Source organism: Sander lucioperca, chromosome 12, assembly GCF_008315115.2.
Source record: "Sander lucioperca isolate FBNREF2018 chromosome 12, SLUC_FBN_1.2, whole genome shotgun sequence".
In the NCBI taxonomy this organism is placed as follows: domain Eukaryota; kingdom Metazoa; phylum Chordata; class Actinopteri; order Perciformes; family Percidae; genus Sander; species Sander lucioperca.
In genome coordinates, this window is record NC_050184.1 from 13,916,838 (window position 1) to 13,932,285 (window position 15,448).

Genomic DNA, 15,448 nt, shown 5'->3' on the forward strand with positions numbered 1-15,448 from the left:
GTGCCATAACACGTTTGTAAAACTAATCTCCTGTTTAGCTCATGGCTAGCAGCTGCCGTTTCCAGCTATGCACCTTCTTAATAAGTGTAGATATATTTTTTTTGTTATGTACAGTATTTAGTCTTCCTCTTGTCTCTCCTTCTATTTTCTTTTCCTCAGCAAGATGAGTTTGTATCTCTTTTGAAACATTAAGGATATTTTTAGAAAATTTCTTTTTTTTTTTAAACAACAAAGGAAAATTAATTTGATATCCTTTACAGCATGACAAATACCCTGATACCGTACAGGAGTTAAATACAACTGCACAGCTCTAGCACTCAGTTTACTTTCTTCCTTTCTTTGAAATTTATTTCGAACATGTAAAAGAAAACTCAGGTCATTCAGAAAAGAATAATATAGATGACATAGATACATCATAACAAAACATTTTTTTTATGACATGTCCGAAAAGGAGTGGGAAGAACATACGTATTCACTTATTTAAACCCACCCCTTCTCCATAAAACATTTTTAATTATTTAACAAATAACATACCTTTTTTTTCTTTTTTTAAACTCTTCCAATATTTAACTTTACTTAGCAATTGCTTACAGAATACAATTTATTTCTCATATATTCTTATTAGAGTTTAGATTCTCGGCCCGGGCCGGACCCTTGATCAAGCAATTTTTTTTTTTTTTTATCCATTACCTTATTATCCTATTTGGGTGGGGAGATAGCTATGCCATAATCAGAAATATTATAAAAATATATATATAGGCTATATAAAAGTAACAAATGTGTACAAAAGTTAGGCTGCAGTTACAAAATGCAGCACTTCATGCGCGGAGTCTCCTCCTCTCGCACGCATCACACCGGGAGCTTGAAGATGTAAAGAAAAAAAGAAAAACAGGAGAATTAACTTTGAGCAAGTGTGGAGGAAAGTCGGAGGTATGGAAGCAGTTTAAACAAGTCGTGGGCAGTGACAACAATATGTTGTTCATCATTGTTTCTTTTTTTTTTTACGTTTCTTCATTCAGATCCATTTGCGATCCGTTCCATTCTAAACAAACAGCGCAGTTTACAGCTTCGTCCTTGTTGTATTATTCTAAACAGATTTCTGTAGTTCAAACAACTCTGAATTATAGTTGAGAACGTCAGTTATAACGGCCCACGTATTAAAAAATTGTCGGGTTTAAATCGGGCTCGGGCTCATAATTACAGTTAATGTGTCGGGCCGGGCTCGGACGCAACGTGCTCGGGTAGGTTCGGGCTTGATTTTTTGGGCCGATCTAAGCTCTAATTCTTATCAATTGTGTATTATAATTCCTTGCATATTTATTTATTTGACCCCAGATACATATTGATATGTTTTCGTTCAGAAATTCCAAAAAATGTGAATAAATATAAATACATAAGGAAATAAAATAAAATGAAAAATGGAAGCTAAGAATAAATCTAAATAGATAAACAATATACAAGCAATGATAATCAAACCCCTCTCTCCCTGTACCCTGTGAGAATCATCTCCTTATATTTCTTTTGAAACTCTTTCATGTTTGGACATTGCTTAAAGTGCTCATATTATACTCATTTTCAGGTTCATAATTGGATTTAGAGGTTATATCAGAATAGGTTTATGTGGTTTAATTTTCAAAAAACACCATATTTTTGTGGTACTGCACATTGCTGCAGCTCCTCTTTTCACCCTGTGTGTTGAGCTCTCCCGGTTTAGCTACCGAGTGAGGCATCTCACTTCTGTACCATCTTTGTTGGGAGTCGCACATGCGCAGTAGCTAGTTAAGCACTACACGCCAGTCAAAAGCAGAGTATGAGGGCGTGCCACGCTAGCAGCTAGGCGAGCATTATAACGTGTTACAAAGTGACGAGCGTTTGTCACGGAAGTAAAGGCTGGACTACAGTAGAGCTGTTTGGAGCAGTTTGTGGACAGTATTTTTTCTCTGGAATATGATCACTCCCTTTGGGGTGGACTTGGGGCTTTTTCACTTTGTAAACCTATAATGTGCACAAAAAGATACGTATATAAAACATTAAAGAAAAGGGAAAAAGCCAAAAAGCATAATATGAGCACTTAAAGGTCCTCATTCAAGCTGTTCCATCATTTTTTAGGCTTTAGATTGAGATAACCTTCTAGGGGAATAATCCTGCGAGGACTAGGGTGTGTTTGTGAGGCTTGTTTGGGATAAAAACAGTTTCTCAACAGTACCAAAACTAACGCTGCTGTACCATTAGTAGATGAAAAGAACAAGGACCCTTGAATGCAGAATCAGATTAGGCATTGAACATCAGTGCTTTTTTGGTACCAAGCTGACAGGAATGTGTCTGTCGAGTTTGGACTGTCAAGGACCAAAAACTGTAAATGAAAGCTTGCTGAGATTCATACTCATCTTTACTTTAATCATAAGTTTCTATTTGCGTCATTCCACACCTGGAGCTCTTCAGAAGCGGAGCATTTTGCCTGCCCGACTTGCAGATTTTGTTGATTTGGTCATTTTTTTTTCCTGGATATTTGTGATTCTACTATAAAAGTAAGTAGTCTACATAGTTAAATGGTTTCTTCCATTTAGTCCAATTATGTACCACATGGATCAAAGATCTGTGGCTGTATTTTAGTTGTTAAAGTAGTGTAGTGATGTGATGTACGATTGGGAGTCTGCACAGGGTGTTTATTTTGAAAATTGACCGGATGCTATAGCCGTCAAATATAGACCTAGCGCATATTGTAGCAGAGCACGGCGAAGAGCCGCTTCTGGAACGCGCTGCATGGAATCCCAAGCATTGTCTGGAGTGGCTACGGCGGCTGCGGCACCGCCCAAACCCTAAATCGACCCCCTAAATTCCACCAAGTGCGTCTGCTGACCAACGGACTGACTACCCAAATTTATTCTACTAAGATCGTTTGCTTGTATGTATTTGGCTGGCATTACAGTGTGCTGGATGTTGCTGCTTTGTGACAAGAGCTGAGCCAACTTCAATTTTTTTTTACGTATGACCCTTCATTTATTTCCCTGGAGCCCTCTGCTCCAGCAGTTTTCAGTTTCATTGAAATAAATGAGGGGACTGCGTTATTTTCTTTTTTTTTCTCGCAGTGGAAAACAGAATTACACATGGATTCACTGACACACATTAGTACAAACAAGAAAGACCGAAAAAAATGAATGACCAAGGTATCCCAACAGCAAGACCGACTAAACAAACGTGACCATGTAAGCCTCAGCCATCCTCTGTGTGTGTGTGTGTGTGTGTGTGTGTGTGTGTGTGTGTGTGTGTGTGTGTGTGTGTGTGTGTGTGTGTGTGTGTGTGTGTGTGTGTGTGTGTGTGTCTGTGTGGTCACGCCTGGCTGGCTCTTATCTACCATAGACTCGCAGGTCCCTGAAGGGACACCAGAGGAGTCATCTGATTCACTTGCAGTTTCTTCTCTGACTGCAAATTAAAACGGGACCAACACAGATAGGAAGGAGAGCTGTGTGTTTTTTAATTAAATCCATTCAGTTTTCTGCTTAATCCCCCCGCCAAACAGATTCTCGTCTAATTTATAAGATGAACACATGAACAATTTCAGTCCCTCTTTTCACCTGCATTAACATGCACCAGCAGCAGCTTTCACCCGACAGTGGAAGTATCTCTCACATCAGAAGCCCTCTCGCTCTTTGTCTCTCCTCAGTGAGTTAAGGTCTGTTTAGGAAACGCAGACGATCGGCTCTGATTTGATTTGGTGTTCAGCAGCCCTGATAATTATGATGAATCTTCCTCCCTCTGTAGGAGGGTGCATGTGTGCTCGTCGACTCTCTCCGCCCTTCTGTACTGATGCTGCTTTACAGTGCCACAGTGCTGTTAGTCAGGGACAATAGTGCTTTAAAAATATATAGATTAGGCATTCATTTGCTGGGTGTACCAGATGTGTGGGATTTAGTACATTAGGGTAGTTCAGATAGTGTCAGTGACAGGCTGTCAATCTCAGAGATACTTTGCAGTTATTATTAAAACTATCTACATGTTGACTTTCCAACACACACACACACACACACACACACACACACACACACACACACACACACACACACACACACACACACACACACACACACACACCTGGTGTCAAGTTGTATTTGTAGCAAGTTACATGACGTTGTTTCATGTTGATATATATGCCATAAAGCTTTGGCACAGTTTAACAAGATTTTGTTCTGAGGAATCCTTTCCTGAAGTCACGGTGGTGAAATGCTGATGTTATAGTTTACTCTCACAGCAAGAAGAGGAGCATTGTTTATGCGCTCTAAATGCCATTCAGTTTAATGAGGCACTTTCATTTTTATTTTTTTTATTTTTACTTATTGCAATTAGCTGCTGAGAGTCAATAAATAGCCATGTTTGACCAGTGAGGATTGAGTCAGAACATCTATTAACCTACAACCTTTATTACATATGGACAGTGCAAAGCACAAGTTAAGTGTGAGTACATTTGAAATGAAGCAAATAGAAAACCATCAGTGCAGTGGTGTGCATTGTGTTGTTTTAGAACAGGCTGAAGTTGACTGCATTTGTTATGCTGCCAAATTCATGTTTCACACAAGTAAATTTAAGTCATTTAAAAATTGTTAGTTTATTCCGATAAAGTGAATTAATTAAAAAGCGTGCTACTTTGGCTCGGCTACAGCTCTCTGTCTGTCCCTCTGCTTCGGTTTCACTCACCACTGAGTCTGACCTAATGTCCCGGCCACAACACTATCTGACTATCTTTTACTGTGTATTATGTTGAAAGTTTCTCCTTTTATTAAATAATTGCTTAAAGCATTTAAATAAAGTTTTGTTTTGGAGTTTGTAACATTCCAAAATCTTAATTTTTAATTAAAGATTTTTATTTTCATTGTAAATGTAGCCTGGGAAAACCCTGACGAACTTCCGGCCAATTTGAGATTTGCTCTTCAAGTCATTTTGGCCAAGAGCACATTCAAGCCCAGTTCCAATTTTTCCAAATCGAGGCAACCCGGCTACGTAATGCTGGCTAGTTTAATGAATAAAAATGCATCATATTTTAGTGCGATAGTTGCGAGTAAAATCTGAATCCGCAGCATAATCAGTAACATTTCTCTGTCAGGTAAATGTAATAGTACAATGTTTTCCTCTGAATTAGAAGTACACAGTAAGTCAGTAGTATACAGTTGGGTTGCATATTAAGTGCTTTAGGGGCCGTCTGTAAATTAATTTGGGGTACAATGGTATTTGAGAACTACTGGAGGCCTAGCAATCAATCCCATTCTAAACAGGCATACTCTTTATACTATTTCATACTCATTATCATATTTACTATTTGCTCCATCCATCACTTTATTAAAGCTATATTATGCTGACACTAAGGAATATCCAGACCAAACATGCACCATTACATTAAACAGGGAATACATTATGCATCATTTTATACACACTTCCTCAAGATGCTGCATGGCATATTTGGTGTCTTTGGAAACGTTTGGATCGCTGCTACAATTTAAACCTAATTTCTGAAAGGTTGAAAGAATTGGCCAAACGGGTATGTAAAAGTGTACTGCCCAGACTGATCTCATGAAGTGGCGTATGTATGACACGCCAATTCGTATGCCATTTTTGGCATGTTATCAAGACGCATACTCATTTTTTAGCGTGTTTATCAACGCCGTTTAGCCTCCATTGACTTACATTACCTTGCGATTGTGTGTGAATTTACGCTGTAGCGAGTAGTATAAAAGGGCGAAAATCCGGAGATTGGTCGGGGTGAAGGGTGGGTAAAACACAGGACTTTCACCCAGGAGACTGGGAATTGCGTCCCTCGTGTGACGTTTCCTAAACCCAACCGTAGCTTTCTTCTTTTACTAAACCCAACCCATCCGCTGTATACGGTGCTCAAAATGCGTACAGATAACACGACACTTGGCTTTAGAAAATGGCGTGTATTTAACATCTGCTGTATACGGCGTAGACATACACGCAGATAGCTCAAAATGCGTACAGATAACACGCCACTTGGCTTAAGAAAGTGGGCGTGTATGTTTACGCGAAGTCATGATGTCATGTTGTACTGCCGCTGGGTGTTGAAGAAGTTAATATAAACTGAATAAATAAATTGAATACGTTTGCATTACAACATAATTTTTATATAATCCATTTGGACATTGGTCCTTTTAAATAGTAAATAAAATACAAACAAATGTTCTAATTGGATTAATTGCACAATTCACAGCTGTGTAATTGTTATGGTCAGCAGAAACAGGGTCGTACGAGTTTGAGAAACATTCTTTTTTTATACTTCTGATTATAGAATTCCTTGTGATACTAAATACAGATGAACCCAATAGCATTGCATTTTTTTAATAATGTGATTCATTGTAATAAATTGCAGGAATATATATTTTAACTGCAATTGAAATAATAATTAACAGCCCTAACATTAACACTGTGTCTGGTTTTTTTCTTACTGTTTGTGCTTCTCTCTTTCTCCCTCCTCCTTGGTCTTTCCTTTCTCATCCTGCTTTGTTTCTCTACCTCTTCTACTCTTTATACTTTCTATTTCTCAACCGATAGTCTGCAGATGAAATAGATGTGATGGTAAGCGTCATCATAACCCTCAAACCTGCTGCTCTTTTGTCTATTCCATCCATCCATCCATCCCGCTGCTTTCTAACCCTTACAATGTTTTATTTCCCTGCCGTCCTTTTGCTTAGGGTCACTTAAAAATGGTTGAAGCTACAATTACTGTGCAGATTATTCTCAAGGAACTTCCTATTCTTTCCTATTCCTTTCTTTCTTTCCTCTTTCAGCATGCTCCCTTCTGCCCGCCCATCCAAATAACTCCACCTCTTCCTCCAACTTGTTTATCCATTTAATTTCCCTCCATCAGTCCTTCTTATTCGTCGTTCCATCTTTCTTCCCTACTGTTTGTCGCTATTGTATCTTTGCATCCAGTATTTATAAATTTCTAAAATGTTCACAAAGAAATTAACTGATATATCAGCTAAATTTAGATGATGCTGGTATAAACGTATGCTGCATGGCACTGTTGGGTTGCTTTTATCCCTTTTGTTTTATAGCATCGTTTAAGGGGCGTGTGGATTTTTTCCAAAAAAATGTATTCTTGATAAACATAATATTTTTTTGTTACTGTCATGCATATCAACGGTGTAAAACCCTCTAACACAAGCAATCTCCAGTCGTTAATTACATTTAACGAATAAATTGATTACTTCTTTAAAGGAAGTTATTGAATTAAATGCTAGTAAGTAAACCGTAAGTAATCCATTTTATTTTCTCCTGATCCACACTTCCTTTCATTCATGTCCCCCATGTTTATGTCAAGGTAATATAAATGAGAAGAAGTCAAAGTAATCATAACACATATTAGAAAACTTGTAATATATGATGTCAATGAAATACTCTGAGGCAGATTAGTCCCTCCCTATTTACATGTTATTATACATAGAGACCAAAAGTAGCTTATTTTACATTTAACTTGACCTAACCTGAAACAAGTATCAGCGTGGTGTGTGTGTGTAAACACACCAAGCACAATGTGTCTCTGATATACAGCAATCTCTCATTTGTTCAGTACCTACCATCCTAAATAGTCTGTGGAGAAAAAAACCTTTTATCTCAGAGCTCTTCTCTTTAGTTTAAATTAAACAATAAGAGCCAAAGGGGGTAAATGTGTCAGCCGTTTCCAACAAATACCCCAAAACTATATTTGACTTTTCACAAGGGATGCTGACATTTTTTTGCTCGACTAAATCAAACTAGTTTTTAGTATTTAGAGCCATCTGCCAGCTCAACAAACTGAACGTGATTCCTCAGAAATGAAGTTGAAATAAGTAAAACTGGCCATAACATCATAATATAAGATAATAACATAATGGTGTAGAAATATTACATAATTTGGGAGAATCCCATGTTTCCGTATTAAGTAACATTCATGATATTGCTTAAAGAAAACGTATAATTGTGAATACAGAATGGAGAAAACACTTCAGCAATCAGCTGCTCATCACACTTCCGAACTACTTGTTTTTCCCCTCCTCAGACTTATCATGCGACCCCTTGTGGGAGTCTCAACCCCAAGATTGGGAACTACTGTATTGTAGCATATTGTAGTACTATAACAGAATATTATCAATAAAGTGTAGATTAATCTAATTAATAATCTTTGACAAAAAAACCTCAGCATTACTACTGTATCCTACCTTATAATGAGAAAATGCAGCAGTACACAGTGTTTAATCCCCTCCTGTGTGTGTGTGTGTGTGTGTGTGTGTGTGTGTGTGTGTGTGTGTGTGTGTGTGTGTGTGTGTGTGTGTGTGTGTGTGTTGCAGGCTCAGCAGCTACAGAAGAAAGATGCACAGCTGAAAGCGTTGGATGCCTTCTACAAGGAGCAGCTGGCACAGCTGGAAAACAGGGTACAACATTTACACAAAACACACACACACACACACACACACACACACACACACACACTTCATTAGAGGCTTCCACAGATTCCCAAAGTTGCACATACTGTACACACAAACATACTTTGCAACACACATACACACTATTGTACAATCACACAACTGCAGGCACAGTACACAAGATTTCTGCATGTTCACTCAGCCGCCGCACTATGACAGAAAGAGGGTGGACATAAACGGTCTGTGTTGTAACTCTCATTATGGGAATTTTGCAACATGAATAGCATCAGCTGTCTTGAGTCTGGTCCAACACACCTGCTGAAAAACACAGCTCGAACACTCAAAAGTACTACTGTGTGACAGTGACAATCACATTAACATGGTGGGTGGTTACTAGGCTTTTGTCCCCTTTTCGGATGTCTTTATGCACTTCTTCCATCTAAAAGAAAGTTAAACTAGCTGCCACAGCTGAACAAGATAGCATGCACAGTGCACACAAACGTGTAGAAAAGGCACTTCACAAAGCGGGTCTGTAAATGTGATTCAAAAAGGGAACACAGATTTTAGCCAGCCTGAGCTTCTCCACAGAGCCCTTACAAGCCCTTTCATCCCCTTTCATCTGTCTGTCTGACATTTACCAGGCAGAAAAGGTGTGGAAGCTGTTGGTCTCGAGTTAAGTCTCAGCCGGCACCAGCAAGATGGACCTTTACACAGGTTCTCTGGGGGAAGCACTCCCCTAGTTCTCAAATGGAGAAGACCTTTAGAGGACGTTATGTGTAAGAAATCTAAGTATTATGTTGTGTTAAACGTGCAATATGTAATTTTCTACCACTAGGGGTTTCCATTGGGGTTACTCTATCAAAACACGGACTTTTGACGATAAAGTTGCGTGTAATCATGGGAGTTGTTGACTTCATTGTTAACGACCATTGCCGATGAAAATGTATCTGTTCACGGACAAATTAATATATTAGTTGCACTCTCGTAACGTTTAGTAACATTTATTCATGTCATGTCATTCTAATGAAATAGGCACACTGTTTCCCACATAATTACTTCTTTTTGTGGTGGTAGCTGATAGGGGCGCCGCCTGGAATTTTGGGCCCCATGACAAAAAATCAAATTGGGCCCCCTCTGCGCAGCTGTTGTCACCACATCTCTAGGAGCTAACTGTCCCATCAAAAGCTTTACATAACTCTAATTAAAGGCTTGCAACTGTCTTGCTTCTTGTAGTTCAATACTAGTACTAGCACAATATTTACTGTTGGTGATTTGTACATGCATGCAAGTCTAGTATGCAGTTCACTATTTGATGCAAGATTAAAAGCAACCATAAAAAATGTGCTGGAGGCCATCTTTTACAGTCTCAATGTATTTTTATTGTAAAATTTGACAAAATGGAAAATTGTCTTAACAAAATTATTATTATTTATTATTATAATTATTAATGAAAGACAGAGAAATCCCCACAGACTCCCTGCAATGATGCTAACTGGCATGTCATTGAACACAGTGTTGCTCACCTTCTTCACTGGGACAGGGAGGGGCACAGTTAGGGGGAGACTGGGGTGCTGCTGACTCATCTGTTGTTAAGTCTGCTAAAAGGGGCAGGGACAATGATTTAATATGAATATCTTGCTAAACGTTTCCTTGCACTGATTAAATGGTGATTTAACTTTTACTGCCAAAAACAAGTAAAAACAAAGAGATCATTAATTTGATTATTATATTTGAAATATATATACTGAATGATGATGGTTTAAAAATTTAATATTAGTTTTTACCTATTTTTTGGGGCCCCTGTCAGTCATGGGCCCTTGGAATTGTCCTAACTTTCCCCCCCTATACGGCGCCCCTGGTAGCTGACCAGATAGTAAGCAAGCAAGCTAACATTGGCCAGCTAGAACCACAGTTATCACAATATATTTCACATTAGCCACCAACTATTAGCATGAGCCACTTGTTGACGTAGCACATCATTGTAAGCTGGATTGCTATTGAAATATCAGTGTTTTGACTATATAGAAACGGCAGCCACGCTGCTATATTTTTGCCGCCACTGCTTCAGAATTTTACGAAATGTCATGAAGTCGCAATTACACGACTCTGCAGAGCTGTCTGCTACCACTGAATGCAAGCGAACGGTCATCCGCTCTCTCTCCCCTTTTAGGGTAAACAAACAGGAACAGTGACAGGACTTCATCACTCGCGAAGTCATGACAACCAAATAAACAGCGTGAGAACAGCAGTTTCTCCTCAGGCAGAGTGACAAAACAGGGATGAAAGCCTCGACGGCTGATTTCCCATGGAAACCGGGCTTATGTCCTGTGAAATAAGACAGCTACAGTAGTTTGGAAAATGTCCTTATGGGCACTGAATTAGATGAATTTACTGTTTATCAGACCCCAGATGAGAAAAGAAGCTACAGTAGCGCACCCTGCGGCCCGTCTGCTTCACTCCCCGCTGCAGGAGACGTTGTACAGTATTCACGCGACACGCTGTATGCACTTACTGTTTAAAAATGTTTCTAGGTAAGTGGGGATGCATAGCACTCTAAAAACGTAACGTTCCCTCAGCATTTCGTTTTGTTGCTAAATAGCATGTAAAACGAGCAGTAACATTAAATTACCTGTTTTACGTATCCTAAGCTGCGTCTATGTGCTGGATTTTTTTCTTAGTGGTAGTAAGCTAGCAATTAAGCCCACTTACGGAAACGTTATTGCTCATATTTTGGCACAGTGTTAGTAATGTCAGAGTATTGGTCATAGTGAGTGAAAATGTGATCTGAGATGCACATTTTAAAATGTGTTATGTAACGTTATCTGGAATTGTTCATTAGCTATGTGTGATATTTGTCAATCTGAATGGACTCACAGTAGTAAAACTGATTTTATTCTGATCCAAAGATTAAAATAGAACTCTTTCTGTGAGGAAAAAAAAAAGACCACAATATTCTGGAATGCATTGCAAATGAAGCAAACTGTAAAGGAAACAAAATAAAAACAACATGCTCCATGTCATCAATTAAAATTACAGATTTCTCTGGGTTTGAATTGTTTGAAACAATTGGGATAAAGTATGTGCACAAAAACAAAAAATATAACATACGTATAGTTGTTTAAAGACATTTTAATTCCAGAAATATTACGTATTATATCTTTAACCATGGCTTATTGAAGTCTGTCTTGCATCGGGAGTGGTGGAAGCAGAATAAGTCACTCGGGGCAACCGTTAAATTGGAGTGCCATCCCTGCAGTGTTACAGTTGCCCCTGTGGTTTATTTGTTTGGAGCTGAGGGTAGACTTTATGCTCAATCCCTCACTCAGACTTTTAATTGAATCACTTTTCTATTCATTTGCATCTTGTCAATCATATGTTTATTCCTGATGGCTTTTGAAAAAACTGACAGAAACAAAATCTCAAACCAAGTTTGGAATAAATCTTGTGCGTATGTGCATGTCAGTAGAGGTTATGTTTCGTGTCTGCCATAAGCTACCATAAGCGGATAGAGTTCTTGGTAACCACTGACACGAGCAATAGGCTTTTTTCTGTTTGGATAAATCTGAAGTTTGGGCTTTTTGGAACTAGGCATATCCAATCCTGGCCTGCTAAAGAGAAGACAAGAAAGGGGTCTCTCTTTTCTTCTTTTCTTCTTTACTCCCCTCCCACCCACCCACCACATGATTCTGTGGCTGTCGACTTTAAATGACAGACAAACACACACAGGCTTACTTCACCATTTACACAAAATCTGTATTCTAATTATCATGCAGTCAGCCTAAATAAACATTTATTACCTCGATGCATAGTCTCTACAGACATTTGAAGCACACACACACACACACACACAGGTCTTGGCATCAGATGCCCGGCTATTTGTGTTAGTCTCATTATTAGCAGGTTGGGTTTGCAGAGGGAGTAGAAGACTGGCAGGCTGACATACGGGAGGTACAAGCTGTGTTTGCTGTTGGGCTTAGGATGTTTCTACACAGACTGTGTGTGTGTGTGTGTGTGTGTGTGTGTGTGTGTGTGTGTGTGTGTGTGTGTGTGTGTGTGTGTGTGTGTGTGTGTGTGTGTGTGTGTGTGTGTGTGTGTGTGTGTGTGTGTGTGTGTGTGTGTGTCAGAGAGAGATGTGGTTTTTTTTTTTAATGCATACTGTATATTCAGGTGCACGTGTACTATATGTAAACTGGGAGATTTCTGTGTCTATCTGCAGGATCAGCGTGTTTGCAGACTGCATCAGAAGCCACATACAGTAATACATTGGATTTAGTCTGACGGCTCAAAGCGTTCTCAATGCTTGAGGTTTAGTTTTCTCAAAGTGCTCGGCTGAACTCAGGGTTTTCCCTGGGTTTTTAGAGCGCTTAGGTACAAATGACGTGGTAGGAGCCACATATTGTATGTTGTTTATGTTCTCATTTATATTATTTATTGATTATTATATTGTGCACTTATATTGTAGGTGATAGGCGTTTTCATCGCGGTTTGAGTGGAAGTGATAACATATTTGTTTGCTTCACCTGTTCACCTGTTTTTTTTGGGCTTTGACAGAGAGGGGGTGAGCCTGGGAGCGAACACCTTCTGTTGACCGCCACACTGACGCACTTATTTCGACTCACAAAGTGACTTTACATGTGGTGTAACTGCAGTGCTAATTGTATTTTACGTGTGGACGAATAAATCATTGCAATACAATCTCGAGCGCGTCACAGTGTGTTTAAACATCTCTCAGTGTTTAGTCCCTCGCGGCAGCACTTTGTTGGACTGCTTACAGCCGCAACAGACGGCATATACTCACTTGCATTTTAGTGACGATATCGCACAATTATTTCACCACAACGAGAATAGCTTAAAGCCAGCCCACCTTTAAGTTTGTCAGCCTGTGCTGAAGATTCAAAGATCCAAAAGATTCAAAATCTTTATTAATCCCACAATGGGGAAATTTACAATGTTGCAGCAGCAAGGGATAAGAGGAAAAGTAGAAGACACATGTTAACACACAATAATAAATATAATTAAAGAGCGTAAATATTAAATAGTAAAATAGTTGTCGCTAGCTCCGCTGCTAACACATTCACTTTAACCAGTGGGTAGCAAGCAAGACATGGGAACTTGTCTTGAGGAGTTTTAGCATTTATTCACGAACAGATTAATTGTACACAGACTTGCACTGCTACGTTCACAGCTATAGCCTCACTGCTTACTTCATTCTCACCGACAAACGACCTCCCTCTCTCTTTTTCCTCGCTAACGTGTGGGCTGCAGCTGGCGCTGTGTGTGCAACACGTGAGTGGCTGCGCCACTGTGTACGCAAACCATCATGCATCGTGCAGAAGACAACAAGCTCGTCGTCCATATGCTCTCCACATTGTTTTTACGTTCATACCTTTTGATACAGTCTATGGTTCATACTCTTAAGGCGGTACGCAAAAAAAACGCTTTATAATAGCAGGGAAAATCCTGGAACTGAACCCCGATCATGAGTCAAGTCAAACTGAGCTAGGCTTATGTTAATGTTATCTCACCCTTTGCATTAACATACTTGCAGGTTTTTTGGATGTAACAAAAACTCATCACAGATTTTACAATATGCATTGAGAAGAAGAAAGGTTCATAATTTTAGGTGAGGTCTAATACCTGAGAAACAATCTGGATAGAACTGTCTTTGAAATCTCAGTATTTTTGTTGAGAAAGGTGTTCCAAATTAAAAAAGAGGGTTAAGATGCCATATCATTTTTAATATAAAGAAATATGTATGGAAATGCATTTGTCAAATACTGAATGATGAAGGTATTTCTCAGTACAGTTCAGTCACACAAGTCACCTTAAACTTGAACTCTAATGTACTGTATCTTTCCACCCTGTCCTTGGTGAGTCGAGCATTAGGATATTACTAAGTACTTTTTCTATGATTTTAGTTATTTCCAGTTTCCAGTTATTTCCAGAGTTACTTTATTTCCAGTATTGACATGAAAATGTCAATACTGGAAAAGCAGTAGTAACATGCACCTTTTACTATCTGCCTAATTCTTCCTTTGTCTTTTTTCCTCTTTCCCTCACTGTATGTCTTGCTCTCTCACTCTCTCACGCACACTCCTGTCATAGTAAAGTATAGTTTGAAGCTGGAGGAAATAGAGCGTACAGAAGGAGATAATAATCCTCCTCCAAGTCTGACAGTTTGCTCGACATGCTGTCAGTAGAGGCCTCCACATAGTGCACCAGAAAAACACACACACACACACACACACACACACACACACACACACACACACACACACTGCTTTACTCCTTTCCTGGCCAGAGAGGTAGAGGACTTATTTGACAACATACCGTATGTGTATGCGTGCTCCTGACACGATTGAGGTTGGCCTTCTGATCATAATTTTTTTTTTTTAAATACCGTATTAAAAACTTCACTTTTCTGCCGTGTTGCACTTTCTTATGTAAATGAATACACCCTGGGCCCTATGTAGATGGAGTTAAAGTTTAACGCTTTCATCCTGTGAAAAGCTATCTGCTCAATATGCTGCAGCGAGGGCTTCCAATCTGCTTATTAGTTTAGCTTGTTAGCTATATTTCCACTGAGGCTGCACCCATCTGGAGATGAAGATATGAGTTTTGTAATAAGTTAACATTACTAAACATTGCAGAGCTGTGGCTTCCATTCCAGTTGCCTCATTTTGCCTTTGCAACAAGAGAGTGTGTCTGTGTGTCTGTGTGTCTGTGTGTGTGTGTGTGTGTGTGTGTGTGTGTGTGTGTGTGTGTGTGTGTGTGTGTGTGTGTGTGTGTGTGTGTGTGTGTGTGTGTGTGTGAGAGAGAGAGAGATGTGTACATTCCTCAACACTTAATGAGATAATTTAATTTGAATTGAACTTCTAAAGGATAAATGTTTTCGATATACTTTTAATTTGCCTGACACATACTGTATTCCTTTTTGGCTGTAGAATGTGTGTTATATACTGCATTTTACATGTGCTATAACTTTTAATCTTTGAGAAGTTTCAGGTGGGTCTTCTTAACCACATCTAGGCATATCA

At 39.1% G+C, this 15,448-nt stretch overlaps 1 protein-coding gene across 3 annotated transcripts in view; it reads left to right on the forward strand.

Moving 5' to 3' along the window:
• LOC116040752 (MICOS complex subunit mic25a-like) overlaps positions 1-15,448 on the forward strand; it is a 99,601-nt gene that overhangs the window by 22,696 nt on the left and 61,457 nt on the right. For 2 of the 3 annotated variants that reach the window (XM_031286369.2, XM_031286370.2), the window contains exons 5-6: positions 6,559-6,582; positions 8,337-8,420. In XM_031286369.2, coding sequence (XP_031142229.1) covers positions 6,559-6,582; positions 8,337-8,420 — 108 coding nt within the window. The remainder of the gene's footprint in view (positions 1-6,558; positions 6,583-8,336; positions 8,421-15,448) is intronic. The other variant, XM_031286371.2, reaches the window with a different exon arrangement.